The following is a 26291-nucleotide window of genomic DNA, read 5'->3' as shown; positions in this document are numbered from 1 at the left end:
TTGTACAGAATGATTTTAAGTGTATGGGTTGTTTACCCTTGTGATCACGTGGCTGACTGGGAGCTGGGGTTCACTGCTGCTGCCCGGCATCATGAGAATATCATACTGCATACTATCATACTAGCCCAGGAAAAGATCAAAATTCAGAATTCGAAGTAGGTTTCTACTGAATGTGTATCGTTTTAGCACCACTGTAAAGTCGAAAAATCATTATGTAGAACAATTGTAAGTTAGGGACTATCTGTACTATAATCTTTCTGCCTCCTTAAACAGCTCCAAAATTACAGATTAATTTTCATTATCACAACACCAGTCATTTTACTGGCTTAAGATGTAGCTCTACATGCAGTATCTGAGTTGTGACAAAATTTTTTCTAGGATTCACTGTGTGCCAAACAGTGTTTAGGCCTTGGGGACATAAAAATGAGTATAATCTGGTCCCTAATGTCAAGAGGTTCATAGTCTAACTGTAGCATTATCAATTCTTTAATAACATTAATTTTACAATCAATGTTTTGGGAGTTATGAACACTATGGAAACACAGACCATGGAACAATTACCTGGGTGGCTGGGGGGAATAAGAGGAAGTAATGGTATGGGAATAGACGAAGGGTACAGATATTTGAGGCAGACCTTTAAGATAGCAAGAAATTAGCCAGATGGGAAGGAAGGCAGAAGAAATAGCACTGGCAGAAGCACTGAAGTCTGAAAATGCTTATTGGCTTTTACTGCGATTAGCATATTAGATTGCTAGCTTCTAATCTACTAAGGCCTTATTTAAAAAAAAAAAAAAAATCAAAAATGAATTTTGTTAAAAGTGCCTAAAATTAGCTTAACCAAAGGCTGAGCATAGGTCTGAACAACTTTCCTACAAATAAATGTTACATCATTAGTGGATGGGCCTATTTTAAACTCCACTAATTTCTTTCAGGATCTCTGGTTAGCTTCAATTGGGATACAGAAGTACAGAAATACACTTTAATACATAGCTCTCAAAAGAACAGTCTTATCTTTCTAACATGATTTAAAATGTCATTTTCAAAGTTATCTTTCATCTGGTTCATGAAACAGAATAAAAACTACATTGACTCTAGCACAACATTGTAAATCAACTATACTTCAATTAAAAAAACCCCTATAGCGACTCGGAACAGATTTAAAATCACTGCTATTAAAAAAAAACCTCATCAAAAACCTCAACTGATAATTAGCTAAAATCTTGAGAACTACATAACTAATACAAGAGGCTAATGAATGTACAGTAAAAAGTTCTGAAAACAGTAAAGGTTACTCTGAACAACGGACAGCCTCTCGCAGCCTATGCATCACTGTACCACCTTTCCACCAACCTATAAAATAGTATTTTCTATCAAAACATTTTTATTCCAAAGGAAGTAAAACTTATTTCATGTTTTGTTCATATTGGATTTCTTTGCCTTAGAGAACAACTTACACACTAAATCCTTCCTGCTTCAGCCTTTTCAATCTGTCTGGGAGCTCCGCTGAAGATGTATAATGGGTAAACTCCAAACACAGCAACATGATACTTTAACTTCTCAGAGCCTCAGTTTCCTCAAAACCAAAAGAAAATATTTGGACTGGATGATCTCTAAGGTCCCTTCCAGTTTTATGATTCTGCAGAGAAAGAAAGCATGCTGAAGAGAGTGCCATACAGCCCACAGCGAAAAAGAAAAAGGACAAAGTATAGTGTTAAAGGGTTTACAAAGCACAAAAGAAAGGTAAGTAGAGTTCTGGGGAGGAAGACTTGAAGCAAGGGTTAACTCCTGAAGCAGCAGCCAAATGAGGAGCTGAAGCAACCAATATAAAGGGTATGTGAGTTTGTTAAGAGAATAATAGCAATAGCCAACATTTACTGGGTTCTTATTACATGCAAATATTGTTCTGATCACTTAAATATATTATTTAATGATCAAAATTCTTACGTACATTTAACAAAATAGATGGGAATACTAAAAAAGAAGTTCTCAATGCTTTTCGAACTTTAGCATGTATATGAATCATTTGGGGATAAATGTAGTTCTGATTCAACAGGCCTGGGTGACACCTGAGATTCTGCATTTCTAACAAGCTCCCAAATGATGATGCTGATATAGTTGCTCAGGGATCACACAGAGTAGCAAAATGTAAACTGAGGAAGCAAGATTCAAATTGTGGCAATCTGATTCCAAAACAAGATATTATTTGAAAGGAATTTATATTTACTGGCAAAATTGGTAGCCTATGCGTTTTCTTGTTCTGAAACAAAGACACTTAAAACTTAACACTAGCATTTAATGAGTACTAACAAACCAGAATTATAATACTATGGGACCCTCAAAGCACTGATCCTTTAGACATCTTAGTGTAGCGTTCAAAGTTCTGGACATTATGAAATCACTACTACTTCCTTTCTTCTCATCTAAATTGTTTTACATATGTAAAAAAGTTAGCAAAAAAGACCCCAATAATAGTTCACAGAAAACGTAAAAAGATTACATACATACATCTATGTTTATCTAAGGCTATTCAATTTTTCAAAAGAATTAAACTACTTCACTTGCCATTACAAGAGAAACACTATATAACTTTACACCTTGGAAGGTCAAAAAAATAACTGTTATATGATTAAATTTTTAGTAGGTTGCTCACTATACAGTTAAATGATAAAATATAATGGGCATGCAATAACCCCACTTACAGAGAATTTCAAATGAAAAGAATAGGAAAATAGGTTTCAGAAGTCATTATTTAAAGGTGAAGAGAAACACAGCTCTTATCATTTTAATTTCTGGAAATCTCTTGATAAAAAAAAACTGTTTCTGAAGAATCTATTAGAGGAACTAAAAGCAGAAGTAGCTTCTTTTACCTAAACCAAGGTGATTACTTCTTCAGAAAAAAAAAAAAAAAAAAAAAAGAAGAAACCACGCAGAAAATTACAACCAAGATTCTGATCAAGATCTATGTAGGGAAGTAAAAGGGGCCATAATTTAAAATTATATACTTTGAGCAGTTTGAACAAGTTCTCTTCGGAAGAGCTGGTGAATTGAGAGATGAAATGTATTCAGTGATGCACGGTGTGGAGCAGAAAAGCTGAGTAGACCCTTTCCTCTGATAAGCAGTTTGCCCCTTTTGAAGAATTTTTTTACAGCCAGAACAGGAAACCTGAATAGCTGTGGTTGAAACTGAGGGAAGCATCTTATTCATGCCAGATGATGCCAGAGAAAGCTGAATGCCTGTAGTCATCTGAGAAGCTATAAACACAAAACAAGAAGGAAAAAAATTAGTATTTACATAAAATTAAGTATGCATTCTTCCATTATCTTATAGAGGTTACTTCTCCTGGACTTGAAACCCAGAACAATCAATGCACTATTCAAAGGCATTCTAAAAAAGCAGAATAAACTGGCTATCACATTGGTCAGAATAAATATGATTAACTTAACAAATTCTATTACCATTGTCTGAAAACGTAGTGTTTATTTTCAGGTCATTCTCCTGAGTTCTGGGCTGTTGGGCTTGACAATACTCCTAAAAAAGAGTTGAAAAATAATGAAAACAACCAGTCAATCTATGGAAAATGATATATTATGCTCAAGTCTGTTCTGTGAATTGCATAATTGAATTGAACCATGGTACATATAAGTAAGCACTACCCTTTTGGTGACCTTTGGCTGATAACACCCATCAGTTACTACAATATTTTCTACTGTACCTAGATATGACTTTATAAATTTTTGTTAACACAGTCCCTCACTAGCTACTACAAAAAGAGAGCAGACATACTCAGTAATGATACCTATTCTCCCTTCTTGTTCTGATCACTAATAGCTAATTGTCTTCATAAAGTCCTTAAACACAAAAATTGTTAGGTTAGGCTGAACGAGTCTTACGAAGGAGGATTTTTTTCAGAGCAGCAGGCAATCTACCTAAACTTGATCTATGTCTTTGAATGTCCACGGGCTGAAGGAGCAACGGGTACTTCCTAGATGGACAATATTCCCATTGTCACCAACTCAATGGGAGTCATACCCTTACTTGGTACTGATTTACTTTAGCTATTTCTAAACAGAATACTAGAAATTAATTAAAAATGAAATTACTTTTCATTTCACTATAAATTTCAGCTGGTTCATATATAAACATTCTAAGGAAATTTGGCCCTACTTACAAAACACTCACAGCTTGATTCAGTTGTTCCTTTATAGGTTCTTTAGCATTTGACATGTCTAAAAAAGTTTAAGGATAAATATGAAACTAATTTGGATAAATAATAAAGAAAAATTCTAAGAATTTAAAATGTACTAAATAATTCTACTACTTAATAGAGACAGCAGCATAAAAACATATAACTAGTTATTTATAGTTTCAAGTTAAGAAAAATGAAAACAGAAATGTGTTAACCTCAGTTAGGCCCATAATACCCTAAGCAATCCTTTTTTTTTTTTTCTGCTTATATAACCATATTTTCTTGGATGTTTTTTGAGTTTTTATTGTGAGCTTATATTCCTTTGAACTTAATATTTGGGAATTTCTTTTTTTTTAAATTTTATTTATTTATTTATTTATTTATGGCTGTGTTGGGTCTTCGTTTCTGTGCGAGGGCTTTCTGTAGTTGTGGCAAGTGGGGGCCACTCTTCATTGCGGTGCGCGGGCCTTTCACTATCGCGGCCTCTCTTGTTGCGGAGCACGGGCTCCAGACGCGCAGGCTCAGTAATTGTGGCTCACGGGCCTAGTTGCTCCGCGGCATGTGGGATCTTCCCAGACCAGGGCTCGAACCCGTGTCCCCTGCATTGGCAGGCAGATTCTCAACCACTGCGCCACCAGGGAAGCCCAGCAATCCTTTTATCAACCCCCAAACCCACTTCCAAACAGTCCAACCTTCTCTCATATTCTTGCATATGCTCACTACAGCACTCACTGCACACCCTGTTATTACTTGGTCAACTGCTTTGGGGAAGGAATTAAGATTTTCAACTGATAAACCAGCACCTGCATAACTAAAATTTATAATTAAATGTTACTCTAGAAAATAGAAAATAAGGTAAAATATTTACCTGAGCATTGTCAGGTTCTGCCTTAATTTCATCTAGCCTCTTCAGTTGTGGTGCCACTGCCTTGTCACATTCACCATCTGTTGTTGATTCTTTCATCTTACTATCTGATGCAAAGAAATCCTCCAGTTCCAAACTAATGGGTTTTTTCTTAGAGAACAGTATCCAGATTCCTAAAATAAAATACGAATTGATAAAGAGTCTGATTTTAATTTTATTTATTTATTTATTTTGGCTGCGTTGGGTCTTTGTTGCTGCACGCAGGCTTTCTCTCTAGTTCTGGCGAGCGGGGGCTACTCTTTGTTGTGGTGCGTGGGCTTCTCGTTGTGGTGGCTTCTCTTGTTGCGCATCACGGGCTCTAGGCGTGTGGGCTTCAGTAGTTGTGGTGCGCGGGCTCAGTAGTTGTGGCTTGAGGGCTCTAGAGAGCAGGCTCAGTAGTTGTGGCGCACGGGCTTAGTTGCTCTGCAGCATGTGGTATTTTTCTGGACCAGGGATTGAACCTGTGTCCCCTGCATTGTCAGGTGGATTCTTAACCACTGCACCACCAGGGAAGTCTTAAGAATCTGATTTTTAAACGTTAGCCCCTTCAAATATAGTAATTTTCTGGGAGCACAAAACGTTATTTCACAACACTAGCTTCCTTCCCTCATCCATTACTCCCCAATATAGCTTTGCTTTCTACACTTCTCCAGTAGATAAACCTTTATGCTTTTTTCTTGCATAGAGACTAGTCTGTATTTCTATTCCCTCAGGTCTCCTCTTCCCCTCCTTATTGGTTTCTCTCATAGAACCATTTAAATACATTCAAAAATTTCTAAAGCTACTGCCCCCCCTCTGACTATTCCTTCACTTGTCTTTGAAATTCTCTCCTTCCTTGACTTTTTTTTTTTTTTTAAAGGCGAAAGATTTATTTTCTTTGTTTGTTTGACTGCGTCAGGTCTTAGTTGTGGCATGCGGGGGTCTTCGTTGAGGCTGCAGGATCTTTCGTTGCGGTGCGGGCTCTTTGTTGTGGCGCACAGGCTCCAGAGCACATGGGCTCTGTAGTTTGTGGCATGCGGGCTCTCTCCTTGAGGCGCGCGAGCTCAGTACTTGTGGTGCATGAGCTTAGTTGCCCCGCAGCATGTGGGATCTTAGTTCCCCAACCAGGGATCCAACCCACGTCTCCTGCATTGGAAGGCAGATTCTTTACCAATGGACCACCAGGGAAGTCCCTCTCCTTCCTTGACTCTTAAGACTCCAAGACCTACTTCTCCTCCTACCTCTTTGCCAGTCTTCTTCTCAAACATTTATTTCACCTGCTTCTGAATATGTGTGTTCCTCCAAAGCACAATTCCTCAGGACTCTTCTTGTTTGCTCTATGGGCACAACCTGGGATTCAACTATCATCTATAGGCTATTTTTTCCCTACATACCTGAACTCTAGCCCATACACCCAATTGCCTATTAAATATCTCCACTTGTATGTTCTACAGGTCCCTCAAATCCAGGAGATTTAAAATCATATTCTTATATTATCCACATAAACCTGCTTTACACATGTTCCCTTTCTTGGGAAATGGCACTATGGTATATACTCAATTTCCCAAGCCAGAAATCTAGGGATAGTCCTAAATGCCTCTTCTCCCGAAGTCCCCACATCTAATCGCCAAATTAGATCAAATATACCTTCTAATTATGTCTTGAAGCTATTTTCCCATTATACTTAATGCCTCCCCCACCCCCCCTTCAAGGATTCCTTTTTGGTAAATAGTGTTAAGAAGAAACAACAAGCCCAAGCTGGCCTTAACTGTGCTAAGCCCCGCCAAGACTTATTGATAATACCTAACAGAACTGTAGTTTCAGCCTCTCCAAGAAGTGGAATTTTAAGCCAATCAGTTTAATTTCCTGGTCAGCACTAGTGAGGTAATCTGCCCAAGACCCCCTGCTTTCCCCTAAGGGAAGGTGACCCCGTTTAAACTAGTCCACTCTTTTAGCTTTCTTGTCCTGCCCTCTTTCTGCCTATAAAAACGTTCCATCTTGTACAGTTCCTTGAGTGCTCTGCTACTTACTAGATGGGATACTGCCAGATTCATGAATAAAGTCAGTTAGATCTTCAAATTTACTGGGTTGATTTTTTTTTTTTTAAACAATAGCTAGGGACTTCCCTGGTGGTGCAGTTGTTAAGAATCTGCCTGCCAATGCAGGGGACATGGGTTCGAGCCCTGGTCCGGGAAGATCCCACATGCTGCAGAGCAACTAAGCCCGTGCGCCACAACTACTGAGCCTGCGCTCTAGAGCCCGCTAGCCACAACTACTGAGCTCGTGTGCCACAACTACCGAAACACGTGCGCCTAGAACCCGTGCTCCGCAACAAAGAGAAGCCACCGCAATGAGAAGCCCACGCACCGCAACGAAGAGTAGACCCCGCCGCAACTAGAGAAAGCCCATGCGCAATGAAGACCCAATGCAGCCAAACAAAAAAAAACTGTAAAAAAAACCCCAAAACAATAGCTAAAATCCAAAATCAATATAAAAGACTGCTGTGCATTCAAGCTTAAAAAAGAATTCCATTTTATAACTTTTGAGTAACTACAGGAGCCTTTGATTGTGTAAGCAGATAGCTCAGGGGGTCCCTGGAGAAAGAGAACCAGGAATGGCTTTCCTGACATAAGAGAACCCATTTTGGCCTAAGCCATTTTGTGATCTAAGCCTGGCTTCAATGCTTACCCTTGAACAGGTCTCAGTAATTAATGATCTTGAGGGAATGCAGAAACAAGGGAGGAGCAGTCAAGAAACAACAGTGTAGCCTTGGGGCAAGGGTCCTGGTTCCTCAAGGGAATAACAATATATCTTTCAGTTCTACAGGAACTAAGGCTCCCACCTAGGTGGAGGATGGAAAGATGATGCTGAGCCTCCAGACTTCAATCAACTAAAGCTTGGACTCTGTCGACCTTTCCCCCAATTCTATGCTGAATTCTCCTCTGCTCAAGTCCCTTCATGAACAGGCATGTACCCTTAGCTTAAAACTTCCCCAATTTTGCTGTTGGGGAGATACTGCTTTGGTAAAGATCCCCAGTGTTCTCCTTATCTGCTGCAAGTAATAATAAATCAATCCTTCCTTCTCCAGATCTTTGGCTTGGTTGTGTCTACTGGCTTGATGCCCACCAAGAGGCAAACCCAGTTTTCAGGTAACAATTGTTCAGCCCCAAGGCCTCTTTTCCCAAGGACTGGTTCCTTGTGTTCTTCTTTTTCCTTAACTGAGGTCTATTTTCCATTTTTCTTGTAGCGGCCACCTCCAATTCTAAATCCTTTGGAACTCTTTCCCTTCCTGCAATCCTAACTTGGCTGCAGAGGACAAGTCTCCTGGATTTCTCTTAAATCACCTCCAAGAGAAAAGGATACTTTTTTTAAAAAAGGGCTTTACAACTAATGATAATGGAGGGTAGCAGATAAGTAAAACAGATATGGTTAAGTTAAAGTTCTTACTGGAGTAACTCCAGGTCTGTGGTTTTATTCTGAGTTAGTATGTTGAAAACCCCGAAGTTCTGTAATTGTCTTTTATTTTTGAGGTTGGGACTTGGCCACTCAACTCACTGATCTTTTTTTTTTTTTTTTTTTTAAAGGAGGATGGCTTCCTGGAGAAGGTGATATATGCCAAGGGGGAGCATTTTTTTTTTTTTTAAAGATTTATTTATTTTTATTTATTGATTGATTGACTGCTATGTTGGGTCTTCGTTTCTGTGCTAGGGCTTTCTCTAGTTACGGCGAGCGGGGGCCACTCTTCATCGCGGTGCGCGGGCCTCTCACTATCGAAGCCTCTCTTGTTGCGGAGCACAGGCTCCAGACGCGCAGGCTCAGTAGCTGTGGCTCACGGGACTAGTTGCTCCATGGCATGTGGGATCTTCCCAAACCAGGGCTCGAACCCGTGTCCCCTGCATTAGCAGATTCTTAACCACTGCGCCACCAGGGAAGCCCCAACTCACTGATCTTTAACTCAGCTCTTACTGAAAGCTCCTGTCGACTTATAAAATGCACAACGTAAGAGTTGCAAGTTAAGTTTTATTTGGGGCAAAATGAGGACTATAGCCCAGGGAGACAGCATTTCAGATAGCTCTGAGAAACTGCTCCAAAGAGGTAGGGGGGAAGGTCAGTATATATGTGACTTTGGTGAAGGGGGAGTACATTTCTGCTAGTCACGAGGAGCAGTCATCACGTGAAGGATTTTAGTGCTTTTCTAGATATGAGGAGATAACAAGAATTGGGCTCATAAAATCGGCTCCTGAAAATATCTAACTATCTGAAGACCTGTTCTGCCAGTTTTTCCCGGAGCACAGAGTGTCTCATTTCTGCTCTCCACCCTGAACTCCTTTCAGGGGGTGTTGAAAGTCAGCAGCTGCAGCAGCACATGATTTAATCCTTGTAAAGGTAGTTGGCAAGTGCCAATGGCAAGTGCTAATTTGTAGTTGATACTCCTATCCCAAGGCAGAAAATTAAATAAGGCCTGACTGTGAAGTGCAATAAAAGCTCATATAGTCTCTGCTCAACCCATTTGAGCGTTACATACAACCAGCAAAGCAAAACTCACTGGAAATTAACTACTAGACTGTAGATTCCCTTCACCTGAAAGTAAATATGCTATGTAAGTCTAAAGATCAATTAAAAATAAAACATCTAGGAACCCCTTCATACATGTCAGTCATCACACAGGCAAAGAATAGAAAGTACCCTGAAAGTGTAATTAATCTAAAATATATTTCTGGGACTTCCCTGGTGTTCCAGTGGCTAAGACTCTGCACTCCCAATGCAGGGGGCCGGGTTGGATCCCTGGTCAGGGAACTAGATCCCACATGCCACAACTAAGAGTTCACAAGCTGCAACTAAGAGTTCACATGCTGCAACTAAACATCCCACATGCCACAACTAAAAGATCCCACAGGCCACAACGAAGATCCTGCACCTGGCAATGAAGATCCTGCGTGCTGCAACTAACACTTGGCACAGCCAAATAAATAAATAAATAAATAAATAAAGTATTAAAAAAGGCAGAGCAGTTAAATATTAAAAAAGTATATATACTTCTGAGGTAGAGGAAAATGGTATATAACATTTCTTTAGCTACTAAAAAACCCAAAAGAGCAAAAGACATATACGAATAACAAATTCACTACTTCCTTTTTCAATACAATGAACAAAGGAGTAAAACAAGTCCTAGAGACCTCTTTTTAACATAGTCCCACCCATCTTCCCAAACTGGGGCTAAACTATATATGTTGGAGACTAATAGTCATCATAGGATAAACATCTTTCTGCTAGTTAGTACTACTTGGTAATAAGTAATTTAAAACATTTTAATTTAAACCAGAGAGGGATGTATCATGGAGCAGAAAACAAAATTCACATGTTTTTAAAGGAAAACATGAGTATCAGAAAGAGAAAGTTAAAAAAAAAATCTCATTCAAAATCATGTCAGAAACTCCCACAAAACCTTAAGGAATAAATTTATACTAGGAAGTAAAAGACCAATACACTGAAAACGATATAACATTCATAAAAGAAACTGAACATGATTCAAAGAAATGGAAAGATATCCCATACTCTTAGATTGGAAGAATTAATATTGTTAAAATGGCCATACTACCTAAAGCAATCTACAGATTTAATGTAATCCCTATCAAAACACCCATGACACTTTTCACAGAAGTAGAACAAATAATCCTAAAATTTATAGGGAACATTAAAAGACAAAGAACAAAGCCAGAGGCATAATGCTTCCAGATTTCAGACTATACTACAAATCTATAGTTATCAAAACAGCACGGTATTGGCACAAAAACAGACATACAGATCAATGGAACATAATAGAGAGCCCAGAAATAAACCCACACACCTGTGGTCAATTAATTTATGATGAAGGAGGCAAGAAAATACAATGGAGAAAAGACAGTCTTTTCAACAACTGGTGTTGGGAAAGCTGGACAGTTACATGTAAATCAATGAATTAGAACACTCCCTCACACCGCATACAAAAATAAACTCAAAATGGTTTAAATACCTAAATATAAGATAAGACGCCATAAAACTCCTGAAAGGAACAAAGGCAAAACATTTTCTGACATAAATCATAACAGTATTTTCTTAGATCAGTCTCCCAAGGCAAAACAAATAAAAGCAAAAATAAATGGGACCTTATCAAACTTAAAAGCTTTGGCACAGCAGAGGAAACAATCAACAAAACAAAAAGACAAACTACAGAATGGGAGAAAATATTTGCAAATGATGTGACCGACAAGGCCTTAATTTCCAACATATAAAAACAGGTCATACAACTCAATATCAAAAACCCCAAACAACCCAATCAAAGAATGGGCAGAAGACCTAAATAGACATTTCTCCAAAGAAGACATACAGATAGCCAACAGGCATATGAAAAGATGCTCAACATTATTAGAGAAATGTAAATCAAAACTACAATGAGGTATCACCTCACACCAGTCAGAATGGCTATCATCAAAAAGTCTACAAATAATAAATGCAGGAGACGGTGTGGAGAAAAGGGAACTCTCCTACACTTCAGCGGGAATGTAAATTGGTGCAGGCACTATGGAGAACAGTATGGAAGTTCCTTAAAAAAATAAAAATAGGGCTTCCCTGGTAGCGCAGTGGTTAAGAATCCGCCTGCCAATGCAGGGGACACAGGTTCAAGGCATGGTCCGGGAAGATCCCACATGCCGTGGAGCAACTAAGCCCATGCACCACAACTACTGAGTCTGCACTCTAGAGCCCACGAGCCAGAACTACTGAGCCTGTGAGCCACAACTACTGAAGCTTGTGCGCCTAGAGCCCGTGCTCCTCAACAAGAGAAGCCACCACAACGAGAAGCCTGTGCACCCAATGAAAAGTAGCCCCCACTTGCTGCCAGTAGAGAAAGCCGGCGCAGAGCAACAAAGACCCAACACGGCCAAAAATAAATAAAATAATTAATTAATTTAAAAAAACACAAAAAACCGCTAAAAATAGAGCTACCATATGATCCAGCAATTCCACTTCCAGGCATATATCAGGAAAAGATGAAAACTCTGATTCAAAAACATACATGCACCCCAATGTTCATAGCAGCACTATTTACAACAGCCAAGATATAGAAACAACCCAAGTGCCCATTAACAGATGCCTGGGTTAAGCAGATTGGTATATATATACAATAGAATATTATTAGGCCATAAAAAAGAATGAAACATTGCCATTTGCAGCAACAAGGATGGACATAGAGAATATCATACCAAGTGAAGTAAGTCACTCAAAGACAAATATTATATAATATCACTTACATGTGGAATCTAAAAAATAATACAAATAAGTCTATACACAAAATAGAAACAAACTGACACAGAAAACAAACTTACAGTTACCAAAAGGAAAGGGGAGGGGGAGGGATAAATTAGGAGTATGGGATTAACAAATACAAACCTCTATACATAAAATAGATAAGCAACAAGGATTTACTGTATAGCACAGTAAATATATATATATATATTCAATATCTTGTAACAACCTATAATGGAAAATAATCTGAAGAAATATATATATAACTGAATCACTCTGTACACCTGAAACTAACACCATATTGTAAATTAACTATACTTCAATAAAACAAACAAACAAAAACCCTTGAGACTGCAAAGAAATTGCAAGCTATTAGGAGTTACTTCTAGACACAAAGATAGACCTCCAGACGGAATGTATACACTTTCCTCCTGGAAAATTAGTACAATATTGCACACATAAACCTGTCGATGAAAAATTAATCAATTGTCAATCTAAGAAAGAGAGAATTTCCCTCCCCACTATACTTGTGCTCTTACTGTTCTACTTGCAAAGTCATTTCTGCCTATTCAAATTCTACTCAGCTTCTAAACCAACTCAGCTCCAGATTTTATCAAACTGGCAAGAATTAAAAATAAGATATATCTAGATAAGATAAATCTAGGCATAACAGAATAGCTTTTAGTATGCTAAATTCTTCCACTGGAAACAATTATAAAATTAACAGGCTTTACCTCTGAGGGCACCTTCCAGGATAAGGGAAAATGCCCAAGCAGAGAATAGCAGCATAGTGAGTTAAGGAGATAGGAGTTCTGCGTGCCTAAGTAGTTGGAACTCAAGAGGCACAATCTGGGAGGAAAGAACCTCAGAGAAATAAGCCCCCAAATTTGCACACAAATATTCCCCTCCTCCACTTATTAGCTAACCCCTAAACTGCACATCTACAGAGCAAGACTCCAAAAAACCTAGCAGAAAACAGCAGTTGGGAGGCTAAAAGAGATTACAGTAGCTTTGCAAAGCTAAGCACAGTTGAAATTTAAGCCCAGCTAAGGAAGAGGGGACTTGGTAAAGATGTGGACTTTCAGTTGAGACTCCAGGAGGCCAAGCCCTAAGAGTAAGGGCCACAACCCAGGAGAAAAGACTACTTCCTAGAAGAAAGGGCAAACCTAAATAGATCAGCCCATACTAATGCCTAACAGAATCCCTCAACAGGATCAATGTAATCTGCTAGTACTATCTGCACGCCTAAATGAACTGCAGTCCTCTCTGGAGGAGTCTCTCAAAATTTTCACCCACAATGTCCAGAATAAAAATGTATGAGCAAACTCCCCCCAACCCCCCAACAAACAAAACTGAAGGGACTTCCCTGGTGGCACAGTGGTTAAGACTCCGTGCTCCTAATGCAGGAGGCCCGGGTTTGATCCCTGGTCAGGGAACTAGATCACACATGCATGTCACAACTAAGAGTTCACATGCTGCAACTAAGAGTTTGCACGCTGCAACTAGGGAGCCCGCCTGCCACAACTAAGACCAAGCGCAACCAAATAAATAATTTAATCAAACAAAACAAAACTAAAAACCAAGGGGAAAAAAGACAACAGAAACAGACCCACAGTGTGACTCATATTGATGTTAGCAGGCAAGAACTTTGATGTGTTTAAGAAAATACAGAAAAAAATGGAAAAGTTCAGCAGAATCCTGGAATTCAATTTTTAAAAAAATCATGGGAATTTGAGAATTGGAAAGTAAGATAGGGAAATTAAGAATTCAACAGATGAATTTAATATCAAATTAGTGAACTAGAAGACAGGTTAGTAGAAAGTAGTCAGACTGATACATAAAAGGATAAAAATACAAATAAGGTACGCAACATGTGGGAAATAGCAAAATGGTCTGACACACATGTAAACTGAGCCTGAGAATAAGAGAAAACAGGCAATGAAACAGGAGCAACATTTAAAGAAATACTGGCTGGACAATTTCCCCAAAATGAACAAAAATTTCAAACCACACAAATTCAAGAAGTTCTGTGAATAAAAATAAGATAAACATAAGGAAAAGACAACTCTGCACATCATAGTCACACTGGTGAAAACCAAAGATAAAAAGAAAATCTTAACGGCAGCTAGAAAAAAAGGACATTAACATACAGGGTAACAAAAATAAGAATGAAGGCTGTCTTGTCAGAAACAATGAAGACCAGAGGCCAATGGAATAACTTTAAAATGCTGGGGGGGGGGGGAAAAAACTATCTAAAATTCTATAGTCAGTAAAAACATCCTTCAAAAACAAAAGTGAAATAAGGGCATTTTCAGATAAATGAAAACGGTGAGAATTTATCACTAGCAAACTACACTGTAGAAATGCTAAAGGGAATTCTTTAAGCTCAAGTGAAATACTCAATGGAAATTAGGCATAAAGACTGGAAAGGAAAAACTAAACAAATTGTCTTTATTTGTAGACAGCATGATTGTGTATACAGTAATCTCTAAGGAATCTCCTCTTCCTCTCCCCAACCCCAATAAAAACTACTAGAATAAGTGAATTTAGCAGGATCATAGGTTAATTCAAGGTCAATATTTTAAAATTTCCTCTCTCATCACTTCTCGTCACCATTGTACTAGAGTTTCTAGCCAGGTTAATAATACAAGAAAAAAAATCTAAAATCGTCATTACTTATAGATGACATGTTGTGTACATAGAAAATCCAAAAGGATTTCCAAATAACTATTGAAATTATTAAGTAAATTTAGCAAGGTCAATATTAAAAAAAAATCAATTATATTTCTTTGTAGTAGAACAATTAGATATTAAAAAATTTAGAATAACTATTTTCTATAGTGTCATAAAACATCAAATATTGGAATAAATCTAATGAAATACGTCAAGATCTCTGGACTGAAAACAAAACAATGCTGAGAGAAATACAGTAAGATCTAAATAAATGGAGACAGACAGCGACTGACTCAATATTAAGTCAGTTTTCCCCAAACTGAGCTACAGATCAAAATCCCAGCAGTTTTTGTTGAACCTGCAAGATGATCATAATGTACATAAAATGTATACATGACCTCGAATAGGCACTACAATCTCAAAAAAGAAAAAAATTTGAGGACTTACTAAAAAGCTACAGTAGTTAAGATGGTATGGTATGGACACAAGCAAAAATAAAATGAGTAATATAGGAGTCCAGAAGCAGGTATACTCTTATTTCTTTGCATTACAGCTACTTCTTTACACATTACACTTTCCAAAGATTTGTATTATTTGTTGAGTTCTGCAAGCTCTTTTACTGGAATGATAGGAAGACTGGAGGCAGAAGGCTAAATGCTTCTCAAACCAAACTAAAATGTCCATTTTTAGTTCTGTAGGCAATGGGGAGCCACTACTGATGTAGTGCATAGGTACTGGGGTTATAGAGATAATTACCATGTGCAGACTGTCATAACACTCTGCCTAGCACAATGTAAGCATATATGAGGTACAAAGCAGAAATGAGGTAAGAGAAGATGGTCAAAGAAGTCTTAGAAGGTTAAATTTGAGCTAGGTTTTCAAGTAGATGTCTATAAAGCAACGATGGGGGATATTCCAGATACAGGGACAGTATGTGGAAAAACACAAACATATGGGAACTATAAGAAGTGGAGTTATTGATGAAGATAAAATGCAAGAGTGTTAGTGGAAGGAAATGAAGTTGGAAAAGCAGATGTGGTTCATATCCGGAAAGTCCTTAAATACCAAAGACCTTGAACTTAAGTCTTGTACATCAGTAGCTTTTGGGGTTCAGCAAACACTTCATATTTCTTTTAAGTAAAAATTTACTTAAAAAAACTAATAAAATTATGAGATACACTTAAGCGTGTTACATACCAAATGTGAAGTATTTTGGTGACCTCCAAAGCATTAATTTGTGCTAGATTAACAGAGACCTTCAGAAAATAGCTTTTCCTGCCATCAGGGTGAATATAATTCAATGCCTTGTAGCTGTGTCATTGATGAGGAAGTTTACAGCTTTGAACCTATACTTTTTGGGTTCTGAACTGTATATGTCCACTCACAGAAAATCCTAGAAGTGAATTTACTGTTTTAGCAAGGGCATCTACTCCTTTAACTAATACTCTTGCCTCAACCTAAGTTAAATGCGCAAAGTGTTAGGACTAAATGAAGTTCTTGTTATAAATTTCGGGGGCTTCTTGTCTTATATATTTGTGATGAGGAATACAAGCTATCGTCAGATATTATCAGTGATTCAACTCTTAAAGAGAAAATTCTCCACTTACCTACTTTCCAGTCAGTTTAATTGAAAAGTATGAGATTGCAACCTGAGAAAGTTAAAAAAGTCACCGTTTGTAAACATTAGTCCATGCAACCAAGATACTTTCAATTCAATCTTGTACACAAAAGCTAAATACTAACATAAAATGACAAAGATTGCACCTTCATCTAATCAAAATTTCAAATCCCATTTCATGACGAGCCATTTATAATAATTAAAAAATATCTTTTATTTAAGATGCCATGTACAACTCTATTTGCAAAAGGAGTTCCATGATATTTTTTTCAGTTTAAAAAAAAATCACTGCTTAACGAGGGAGAGCCACAGGTGTGATCAAAATAATGTTTTAGAAACGGAGGCCATGGAGAAAGACCGAAGGCTGAACGCAGTTACGGCGCAGGAGCAGAGTCGGCGGCGAGAAACGCAGGAAGCTGGGGGGGGTGCGGGGGGGGGGGCGCAAAACGCCCCGACTCTCTGCGGACTAGGTTAAAGGAGACGACAAACATTATCCAGGGGCCTGACGCTGAATTCCCGGCCCCCACATGGCGGCATCCGCACGCAGGGCTGAGTCCCTAGAACCCCGACCCTCCCAAACACTTCATCCTTCCTCCGACTGGCCAAACTCTCCGCCCGTCTCTGGTAAAGCACAGAAATAAAGACCGACACTACAAGCGCTTAAGGAGGCTTACTAATTTCTCTCACCGACGGTCGCCGCGCTACGTTTCTCAAAAGAACTTCAACGGGAAACGGTCGCGCAGGCCCCACCCCTTCCCCGTCGTGCTCTGCGGCCGAGCATGCGCAGTGCATCCGCCCCGCCCACCCAGGCGCTGGGCCACTTTTCCGTCAATAGGAAAAGGCAACCTTGGGGGTGGGTGAGGGGGCTGTTTAGATCCCTGACTAGGGACTAGGAGTTTAGCCCTGAAGCCCTATCTATTATAGGTGGCAGCCAGATTTGGACATTTCTTTTTTTATTTTTGAAAGTAAATTTTTAAATTTACTGTGTTTTTGGCTGTGTTGGGTCTTCGTTGCTGCGCACAGTATATCTCTAACTGCAGCGAGCAGGCTTCTCATTGTGGTGGCTTCTCTTTGCTGGGGAGCACGGGCTTCAGTAGTTGTGGCTTGGGGGGCTCTAGAGTTCAGGGTCAGTAGTTGTGCGCACGGGCTAAGTTGCTCCGAGGCATGTGGGATCTTCCGGACCAGGGCTCGAACCCCTGTCCCTTGTGTTGGCAGGCGGATTCTTAACCACTGCGCCACCAGGGATGTCCCAGATGTCCAACTCTTGAACTTTAAAATTATGTGAGCCATTAGGTTTTCTTTTGTACTTAACCTATGTTGACTTGGTTTTCTGTCACTTGCAGCACAAAGTCCTGTCTTTTTTTAAATAAATAAATAAATAAATTTATTTATTTATTTATTTATTTATTTATTATTTTTGGCTGTGTTGGGTCTTCATTGCTGCGCATGGGCTTTCTCTAGTTGCGGAGAGCAGGGGCTACTCGCGGGCTTCTCGTTGTGGTGGCTTCTCTTGTTGCTGAGCACGGGCTCTAGGCGCGTAGGCTTCAGTAGTTATGGAGTACGGGCTTCAGTAGTTGTGGCTTGCGGGCTCTAGAGCGCAGGCTCAGTAGTTGTGGTGCATGGGCTTAGTTGTTCCGTGGCATGTGGGATCCTCCCAGACCAGGGATGGGACCCCTGTCCCCTGCATTGGCAGGCGGATTCTTAACCACTGTGCCACCAGGGAAGTCCACAAAATCTTGTCTTTTAATAAATGTACTCATGAGCAATTCCTAACAATAAATGTGTTTTACTTTCTAGGTTCATAAAGTTTGTCTCACTCAGCAAGATAAAGCAGTTGAGTCTATAAGATGCATAGGCTCCTGTTTCTAATGAATAACTCTTACGAGTAAAAAATATCCGTGAGATAAGCCTTACCTTCTGTGTAGCAACTTTAAGAGAACTGGAGCAGTGAGTGCATACCCCTGCTTCTGATAACAGGACTGAGGAAAACAAAAAAAAAACACTATAAAAAAATTGAATCCTGGTTCTGGGTGAGGACTTCCATCGGGTGTGCAAACTGCTTGTTCATGGGACAGTTATCTAATTTTTGAGATATTAATTTGTGTTATTTGTTGTACACTTTTCCTGCCTTGCATCATTATCTCAGGGATTTTAGGAGGACCAAAAGCAGAAGCTGTTGGAAGTCAAGAGCTGGTCTCGTGTTTTGTAAAAATTAAATCTGACTGAAAAGAGTATGAAAGTATCCAGGGAGGGAGGGAGAGAGAGAGAGAGAGAGAGTTGTTTGGGGAGACAGGAGGCAGAGACGTGCCTTAGAGGAAACCAAGGAAGAAAAGATTTCAGAAGTACAGGAAGAGGATGAAGGTCTATAGTTCTGTGATTTTAGGGGACCTGCAACATGTTCTTCAACCGCATTATGGGGAGAGTGCTGGACCCTGAGAATAAGGAGTTACATCCTTGCCGAAGATACTCATGATCAAGCCACTGGTCCTGATGAGAACCTGCAGACTGGGGCAATGGTCATCTCTGATGTAACCAGTCTGGACTACTGAGCTAATAGCTGCAGAGATTCCGTGGTGCTTTGGTGGCGAGTAAGACCCACCATGAGACCTATACATACCTCTGGTGGCATTCTTCTTGGGAACACCAATAATGACTGAGATTAAATTTTCTGCCAGTGTAGAAGCATGAGGTCTCAGATTTAGATTTAAGCTGATTATGAGAAAATAAGTAAGTTATTTCCTCCATACCTGCATATGCCCTAAAATTCATACCTGTTACTTTTGGATGAAGCATGGGAACCCAACTTGTTTCCTTGACTTACCTCTTTTAAATAAGTATCTAAAGAGAGAAGCCCAGTAGGAGTCAAGCCATAGTCCAAGAAAAGCCCTCAGGATCTCATCCATAATCAATGACATTCATACCCTTAGGAAAACACCTAGATATTAAGAGTATCCTGCTTTTGGCCCAAGAGTAGGAGTTCAGAAAGAATGGGAATTAATACCACAACTTTATTCTTTGTATTCTATGCCCCCTCCAAAATAGGCTTCATTTATTTTTTTAAAGTCTAGTGCTAAAATTGCTTCATTTGATTATCCCATTTGGGTAGTATATCCATTTAGCGTGCTTGTTTGCAAGTATTATATAACTCAACTTTAACAGGTTTAAACAATAAAGGGAATGCATTGAGTCATAAAATTGAACAGTATAGAAAGAGGATAAACTCAATACTTGTCTGGACTATGTTGTATTTTTCTGTAATTCTCTCAGCTCTACCCTCATTTTTTTTTTTTAGTTGAAATATAGTTGAGTTACGTATGTTAGTTTCAGGTGTATTACATAATGAAGATCTGCCTTTCAAAAAAAATTTTAAACATCTTTACTGAAGTATAATTGCTTTACATTGTTGTGTTAGTTTCTGCTGTGTAACAAAGTGAATCAACTATACATATACATGTATCCCCATATCCCCTCCCTCTTGTGTCTCCCTCCCACCCTCCCTATCCCACCCCTCTTTGTGGTCACAAAGCACCAAGCTGATAGCTCTGCCTTCTTTGATTGACTTTATTTTCAAGCTGGCCTCCTTCATGGTAGCAAGCTCATTACCATGGAGTATACTTTCTCATTCACAACCAGCTGGCCTATCTGGGATCTTGTGCTGATTTTGAACCAATTAGTGTGGTAAGGAGTCTAGGATACTGTTACTGAATTATACCAATCAGGGACAACCCTTGGAATTGAGTGGTAGTATCAGTCCTATTTGAAGCACATGGCTACCACACAGTGAGGACAGTTGGAACGGAGGACAGCATAAGTAGCATGATTTCAAATACATTTTCAAAAATAACTCACGGAAAGAAGATAAGGGAAAATACGCTAAATGTAAAGAATTGTTGTCTTTGAGACAATGAGACTGAGGGTAGATTTCTTTTTCCCTTACAACTTAAAATATTTATTTATTTATTTATTTATTTATTTATTTATTTATTTATTTATCTCCCCCACCATCCCAACCATAACCTTGTATCACTTTTATAATGGGGAAAAAAATCCTCATAAATTTGTTGGGAAAGAAAATCAAGAGTCAAAGAACGATGCAAAACAGTAGTGTGAGATTTCACCAGCTTGTGAGTTCGTAGCTAACTGGCAATAAGTGGAACAATGTGCCACAGGGAGAGTAAGAATCGTCAATTCTGTTTGTCTCCTTGAAGAGCCGTTCTCCCTCCTCAAAGTTCTTTATGCTAAAAAAAAATTTTTTTAAAAGCACCTTAATTATGTGTGTCAGGACAATTATTTGAAATATATTTTGGATTTTATTTGCTGGTTATCACACAAACAAACTCAGACGAAACTCTCTGTGTGAGTCTTTCTCTGCATCTCTGCCTCACATGCACTCTCTCTGTTTCTGAAACTGGATGTCTTTGCCTCTTACATCTCATCTCCTAGCACTTAACACAATAGTGGACAGGGAGTCACTCGATAAATGTTTGTTTAATGAATGGATCGGTGAATGTATCATTTCTGCCTCAGGATGTCTTTGTTTCTATTTCTCATTGTCACTGCCTCTGGACTATGAATCCAAATGACGAAATACTAAATAAATTCACCTTGAAACTTGCTTATTTTTTTTTCAGCTGATATTAAATCTTACAGGGGCCTGGCATTTGGCACTGTTCCCCAGTGTTTCCATCATGACCTCCATGGACCTCTTGGAGTCACTTAATCTGGGCCAACCTAGTTGGTAATATCTGAAATAATAGTATTCTTTTCCTGCTAGCTCATCTTCCCATTTTAAAGATCAGCATATAGCAATACTATCTTTGGAGTCAGACAGCCCATGTGTAAACTCTGGCTCTCTCACTACTAGTTGAATGACCTTGGGCATTAACCTGTGTGAGCCTCAGTTTCCTCATGTGTAAAATGGAAATGGCAATAATACTTTATGGGGTTGCTGAGAAGATCAAACGGGACAATGTATGTAAAGCATAATATCTGCCCAAAAGTAAGTGCTGAATAAATATAAGTAATTATTATTATTAATTAACAGATATCTGTTGAGTGTTGTTTATGTGACAGGCACTATACTAGATGGTGGGGATTAAAAAAAGCACCAAGGGCTTCCCTGGTGGCGCAGTGGTTGAGAATCTGCCTGCCAATGCAGGGGACACAGGTTCGAGCCCTGGTCTGGGAAGATCCCACATGCCGCAGACCAACTAGGCCCGTGAGCCACAACTACTGAGCCTGCGCGTCTGGAGCCTATGCTCCGCAACGAGAGAGGCCGTGATAGTGAGAGGCCCGCGCAACGCGATGAAGAGTGGCGCCCGCTTGCCGCAACTAGAGAAAGCCCTTGCACAGAAACGAAAACCCAACACAGCCAAAAATAAATTTAAAAAAAAAAAAAAGTACCTAACCCAGGATTGTTGTAAACAATTAAGCATAATGAATGAAACGTAATCTGCAAAAAAATAAAAAATAAAAAATAAAAATAAAAATAAAAAAAGCACCAAGATACACAAATTCCTAACTTCATGGAGCTGGTCTAGTGGGGGATTTTGACATGTAAATAGGTATTACCAACATGACCCTATGAGAGTGGAAGTATGGGATGCTGGGAGGCCCATAAAAGTTCCCGTCTAGCTCAGGCTTGGAGGTCAAGGAAGGCTTCCAGGAGAAAATAACATAAAAGTTGATATAAGAAGTCTGAGTAGGACTTAGCCAGGCAAAGAGAAGGGGGAAGAATATTCTAGGAACGGCCTGTTCAAAGGCTGAGGCAAGAAAGAGCTTGAAGCATTTGAGGAATTGAAATAAATTCAGTATTACTGAAGCCTATTATACAAAGTGGAAGGAGTAGCTAGAATTGAGGCTGGAAGTAGATGGGGGTCACATCATGTTGGGCCTTATAAACTAGGTTAGGGAGTGGGAAGGGTAGTGGGAAGACAAAAGAATTTTAATCAAGGAAGTTACTTGATCAGATTTACACTTTAGAAAAATTGCTTTGGCTGCTGCTGTTGGGGGTAAGGGTAGGAAGGGCAGAATAGCTGTAGGTACAGAGACCACTTCTGAAGACCAATTCAGAGACTGCTGTAGTAATCCAAATCAGAGATGATGGTGGTCTGACCTGGGAGTAGAAGTGAGGATGGAGAAAAAAGGACCTATTAAAGAGATGTTTAAGAGAAGAATCACTGTGGATTAGTATGAGATGAAGGAGTTAAGCATGATGATCAGAAAACCTGGTGGGGAATTCCCTGGCAGTCCAGTGGTTAGGACTTTGCACTTCCACTGCCAGTTGCGGGGGTGGGGTGGGGGTGGGTGGGGGGTGGAAAGAAAACCTGGTGGATGGTGGTATCATTCCATGGAATAGGGAACACAGGAGAAGGAGAAATAGTTGAGGGGATGGGGCACTGGGGCAAATAATGGGTGCAATTTTAGATTTGTTGAGTTTCAGGTCCTATGTAATACCCAAAGGAAAATATTTAATAGGCAGCTGGAACGGTTCAGAAGAAATATCTGGGAAAGAGTTACAGCATTGGGTCATCACAGAGTTGATGATTATAGCCACAGAAGTGGGTGATGAGAGTACACTTATTGTGGGTACAATGAGGTGAAAAGAAGACCAAAGAGAGAGACCTTGAGGAGCACTGATAATTTAAAAATTAGTACAGATATGGGAACATAGGAAAGAGATTAAAAAGAAATGACCAAGGCGTACGAGAATATGGTATCACAAAGCAGTGAATATGGTATCATAGCAGTGGGTTGAAGAGTGGGTGTGATATGAAGAAATGAAAACAGTGAGTATAATGAGCTCTTCCAAGAGGTGTGTTGTTATGACAAAGAAGATAAAATGGTAGCTGGTAAGACACTCCCTGCTTTGTAATTGGAGGAAAGAAAGAATGGTTGGTATAATTGCAGAAAACCTTGTGAGTTTGGTGCCAGGAACTGAAGAAGTTCTTACTTAATGGCTTCTATGGTATTTTCTCTGTGAACTAAGAGGTCAGGTCATCTGCCATGAGTGAGATGAAAGGGTCAGAGATTTGAAGAGAAGGGAGAAACTCTGAATAGTCATTGTGAAGAATGAAAGAGAGAACTGACAAAAAAGGCATGGGAAGATTTCTGGACAATACCATTAGCACAGCTGAGGTTGAGGAACTTGAATGCATATTCGTGCCAGCCTGGTAGGCTGTATGATTTTTTACCAACAATAGTAAGCAGCCCAGGTGTAGGCAGGGAGAAGTTGATTCAGGGTTGTTTTTTCTAGGTAGGTACAACAGAAGGGCCATAGGAGAAAGGTGAGCATATTGGCAAGTGACTAGTACAGAAATCTAAAAGGAAGAGAAGACAGTGGAAGGTTAATAGGATGAAAATAGACTGATTAAGGAACCAGATGTCTTCATAAGATAGAAGCATAGCTTTAGAGAGAGAAATTGAGTGAGAAAATAGAAAAGATAGATGGCTGTAGTCAGAAAGTGGGATATCTTAATATATTATTTCAGAGGTGGAACAAATTTAGGTGGTCGAAGGATTCAGATTGTGGCCATTGGATGTGAGGTTTCCATGATTTTGGTTACAAACATCTGGTCAATTGCGTAGTATTCTATTATGTCTGGTATGTAAAGGGTGCACAGGTTGAGTTAACTTCTCTTTCCTTGTGCTCCCAGAGTATCTCTTCTGTAATACTCACCACACTGTAGACTAATTATCTGTTTTGTTGTCTGTCCTTCTTCTCAGAAAGTGTATGTGCCACAGTTCCCTGATTCTTTCAACCAACCCTTTATTCCAGTCCCCTATTTATTACATTCCCTTCTTCCTAAGGAGTAGTAAAAGCATATTATCTACTTTGTGACTTATGATTCAGTATTTTTGATGGATTCTTTTACATCCAGGGGACTTTTGTGCCTGGGGAAGAATACTCACAGCTACTTGTTTGTTGCTTAACACCCAATTTACTAAAGTCATATTTCTAATAAACAATGTTGAAATCATTTTTTTCTTGAGCATTAAACATGGAATACACGTTTGATTACTTTAACTTCCTTAAACAATTTAAACTGCAGTTACAAATTTAATATGGCTGATACTTTTTAAAAAAATTAATTAATTAATTAATTAATTTTTGGCTGCGTTGGGTCTTCCTTGCTGCACGCGGTCTTTATCTAGTTGCAGCGAGCGGGGGCTACTCTTCGTTGTGGTGCGTGAGCTTCTCATTGCCGTGGCTTCTCTTGTTGCAGAGCATGGGCTCTAGGCATGCGGGCTTCAGTAGTTGTGGCACACAGGCTCAGTAGTTGTGGCTTGCGGGCTCTAGAGTGCAGGCTCAGTAGTTGTGCTGCACAGGCTTAGTTGCTCCATGGCATGTGGGATCTTCCCGGACCAGGGCTCGAACCCATGTCCCCTGCATTGGCAGGCGGATTCTTAACCACTGCGCCACCAGGGAAGTCCCTGGCTGATACTTTTGAATATCTCATATGCCTTAAAAATCAGCAAAGCATGTACAAATGCAAAGATTACACAATTGACAACACTTATATTTAACCTATTCAATGCCGTAGGTTAAATATTACTGCATTATTTTTGCACTGTTTTTATACCTCTTAAGTTTATGCCTATATTATACCTATACTTCGTTATCTTCTTAAGGTTTTAGTAATATTATTTTAAATATTTCTGGGATTTCAGAAATATTACCAAATTCAATAGAAAAATAAATGCAATTTTAGACCAGTTGAGGTTCTGGGATCTGCGATATCAACTAATTCTTTCTTAGTTGGGATTTAAGACCTAGTTTTGCTGTTCAATGTAACTTAGACTAATTTAAAACCCTTTTTTTAAGTAATAAAATTTTAAAAAATATCATAAGACATAACTCTCTGTCATCCTTATGGTTTTTAATTTTCGAAGCTTAGTGTCTATACTGGAAATTTTGTAAGCTCTAAGTTTTGCATGATCAATAGTCCCTAATCAATCATCCTGCCATTACATAACATCATTCTGCTTGAAAACTTAGGTATTTCTAACCAGTATTTTATTATAAGTAGTAGGGCCATTTAGTTGTTTTATCACCTGAGAGTTGAAAGTTTGATTCACTTTTCTCATCTTTAGAATATCTGTTGAACTCTATTTTTACTTGCTTACTGTTAATCTGGTGCTGAGTAACTGCTGGACTGTCTTTTATCTGGTCATGATAATTTTATGAAATCACTAGTGCTGATGGCTCCTTCCTATACTTGGTACTTTTAATTTTTTTTATTTAAAAAATTTTATTTATTTGGTTGTGCTGGGTCTTAGTTGTGGCAGGTGGGCTCTTTAGTTGTGGCATGCAAACTCTTAGTTGCAGCATGCATGTCCCCCTGACCAGGGATCGAACCAGGGCCCCCTGCATTGGGAGCGTGGAGTTTTATCCACTGTGCCACCAGGGAAGTCCCCTACTTGGTACTTTTTAAAGGTGCTTTGGCTTATTCATAAATTTTTGGTTCATTTTTACTTGCTTGCATATGTGTATATATATATATATATATATATATATATATATATATATATATATACACACACACACATACATACATAGAACATAACATAAGTAAATTATATGTAGATATATTTAAATCAACATACCCTTTACAGAAGAAAAAATACATGTGCATTCACACCTCTA

The 26291-nt window shown here is 39.0% G+C and overlaps 1 protein-coding gene across 15 annotated transcripts in view; it reads right to left on the bottom strand.

The window, feature by feature from the left end:
• Window positions 1-17420, bottom strand: part of ZMYM1 (zinc finger MYM-type containing 1) — a 28483-nt gene extending 11063 nt beyond the window's left edge. The window contains exons 1-5 of one of the 15 annotated variants that reach the window (XM_036866422.1): window positions 17333-17393; window positions 16635-16676; window positions 5056-5225; window positions 3457-3529; window positions 3003-3252 (exon numbers count right to left, since the gene is read on the bottom strand). In XM_036866422.1, coding sequence (XP_036722317.1) covers window positions 3003-3252; window positions 3457-3529; window positions 5056-5151 — 419 coding nt within the window. In that variant the 5' untranslated portion in view covers window positions 5152-5225; window positions 16635-16676; window positions 17333-17393. The other 14 variants (XM_036866414.1, XM_036866486.1, XM_036866524.1 and 11 more) reach the window with 14 other exon arrangements.
• Window positions 17421-26291: the final 8871 nt, after the last annotated feature.

Source organism: Balaenoptera musculus, chromosome 1 (genome assembly GCF_009873245.2).
Source record: "Balaenoptera musculus isolate JJ_BM4_2016_0621 chromosome 1, mBalMus1.pri.v3, whole genome shotgun sequence".
NCBI lineage: Eukaryota > Metazoa > Chordata > Mammalia > Artiodactyla > Balaenopteridae > Balaenoptera > Balaenoptera musculus.
This window is presented reverse-complemented; position numbering and strand designations above follow the sequence as displayed.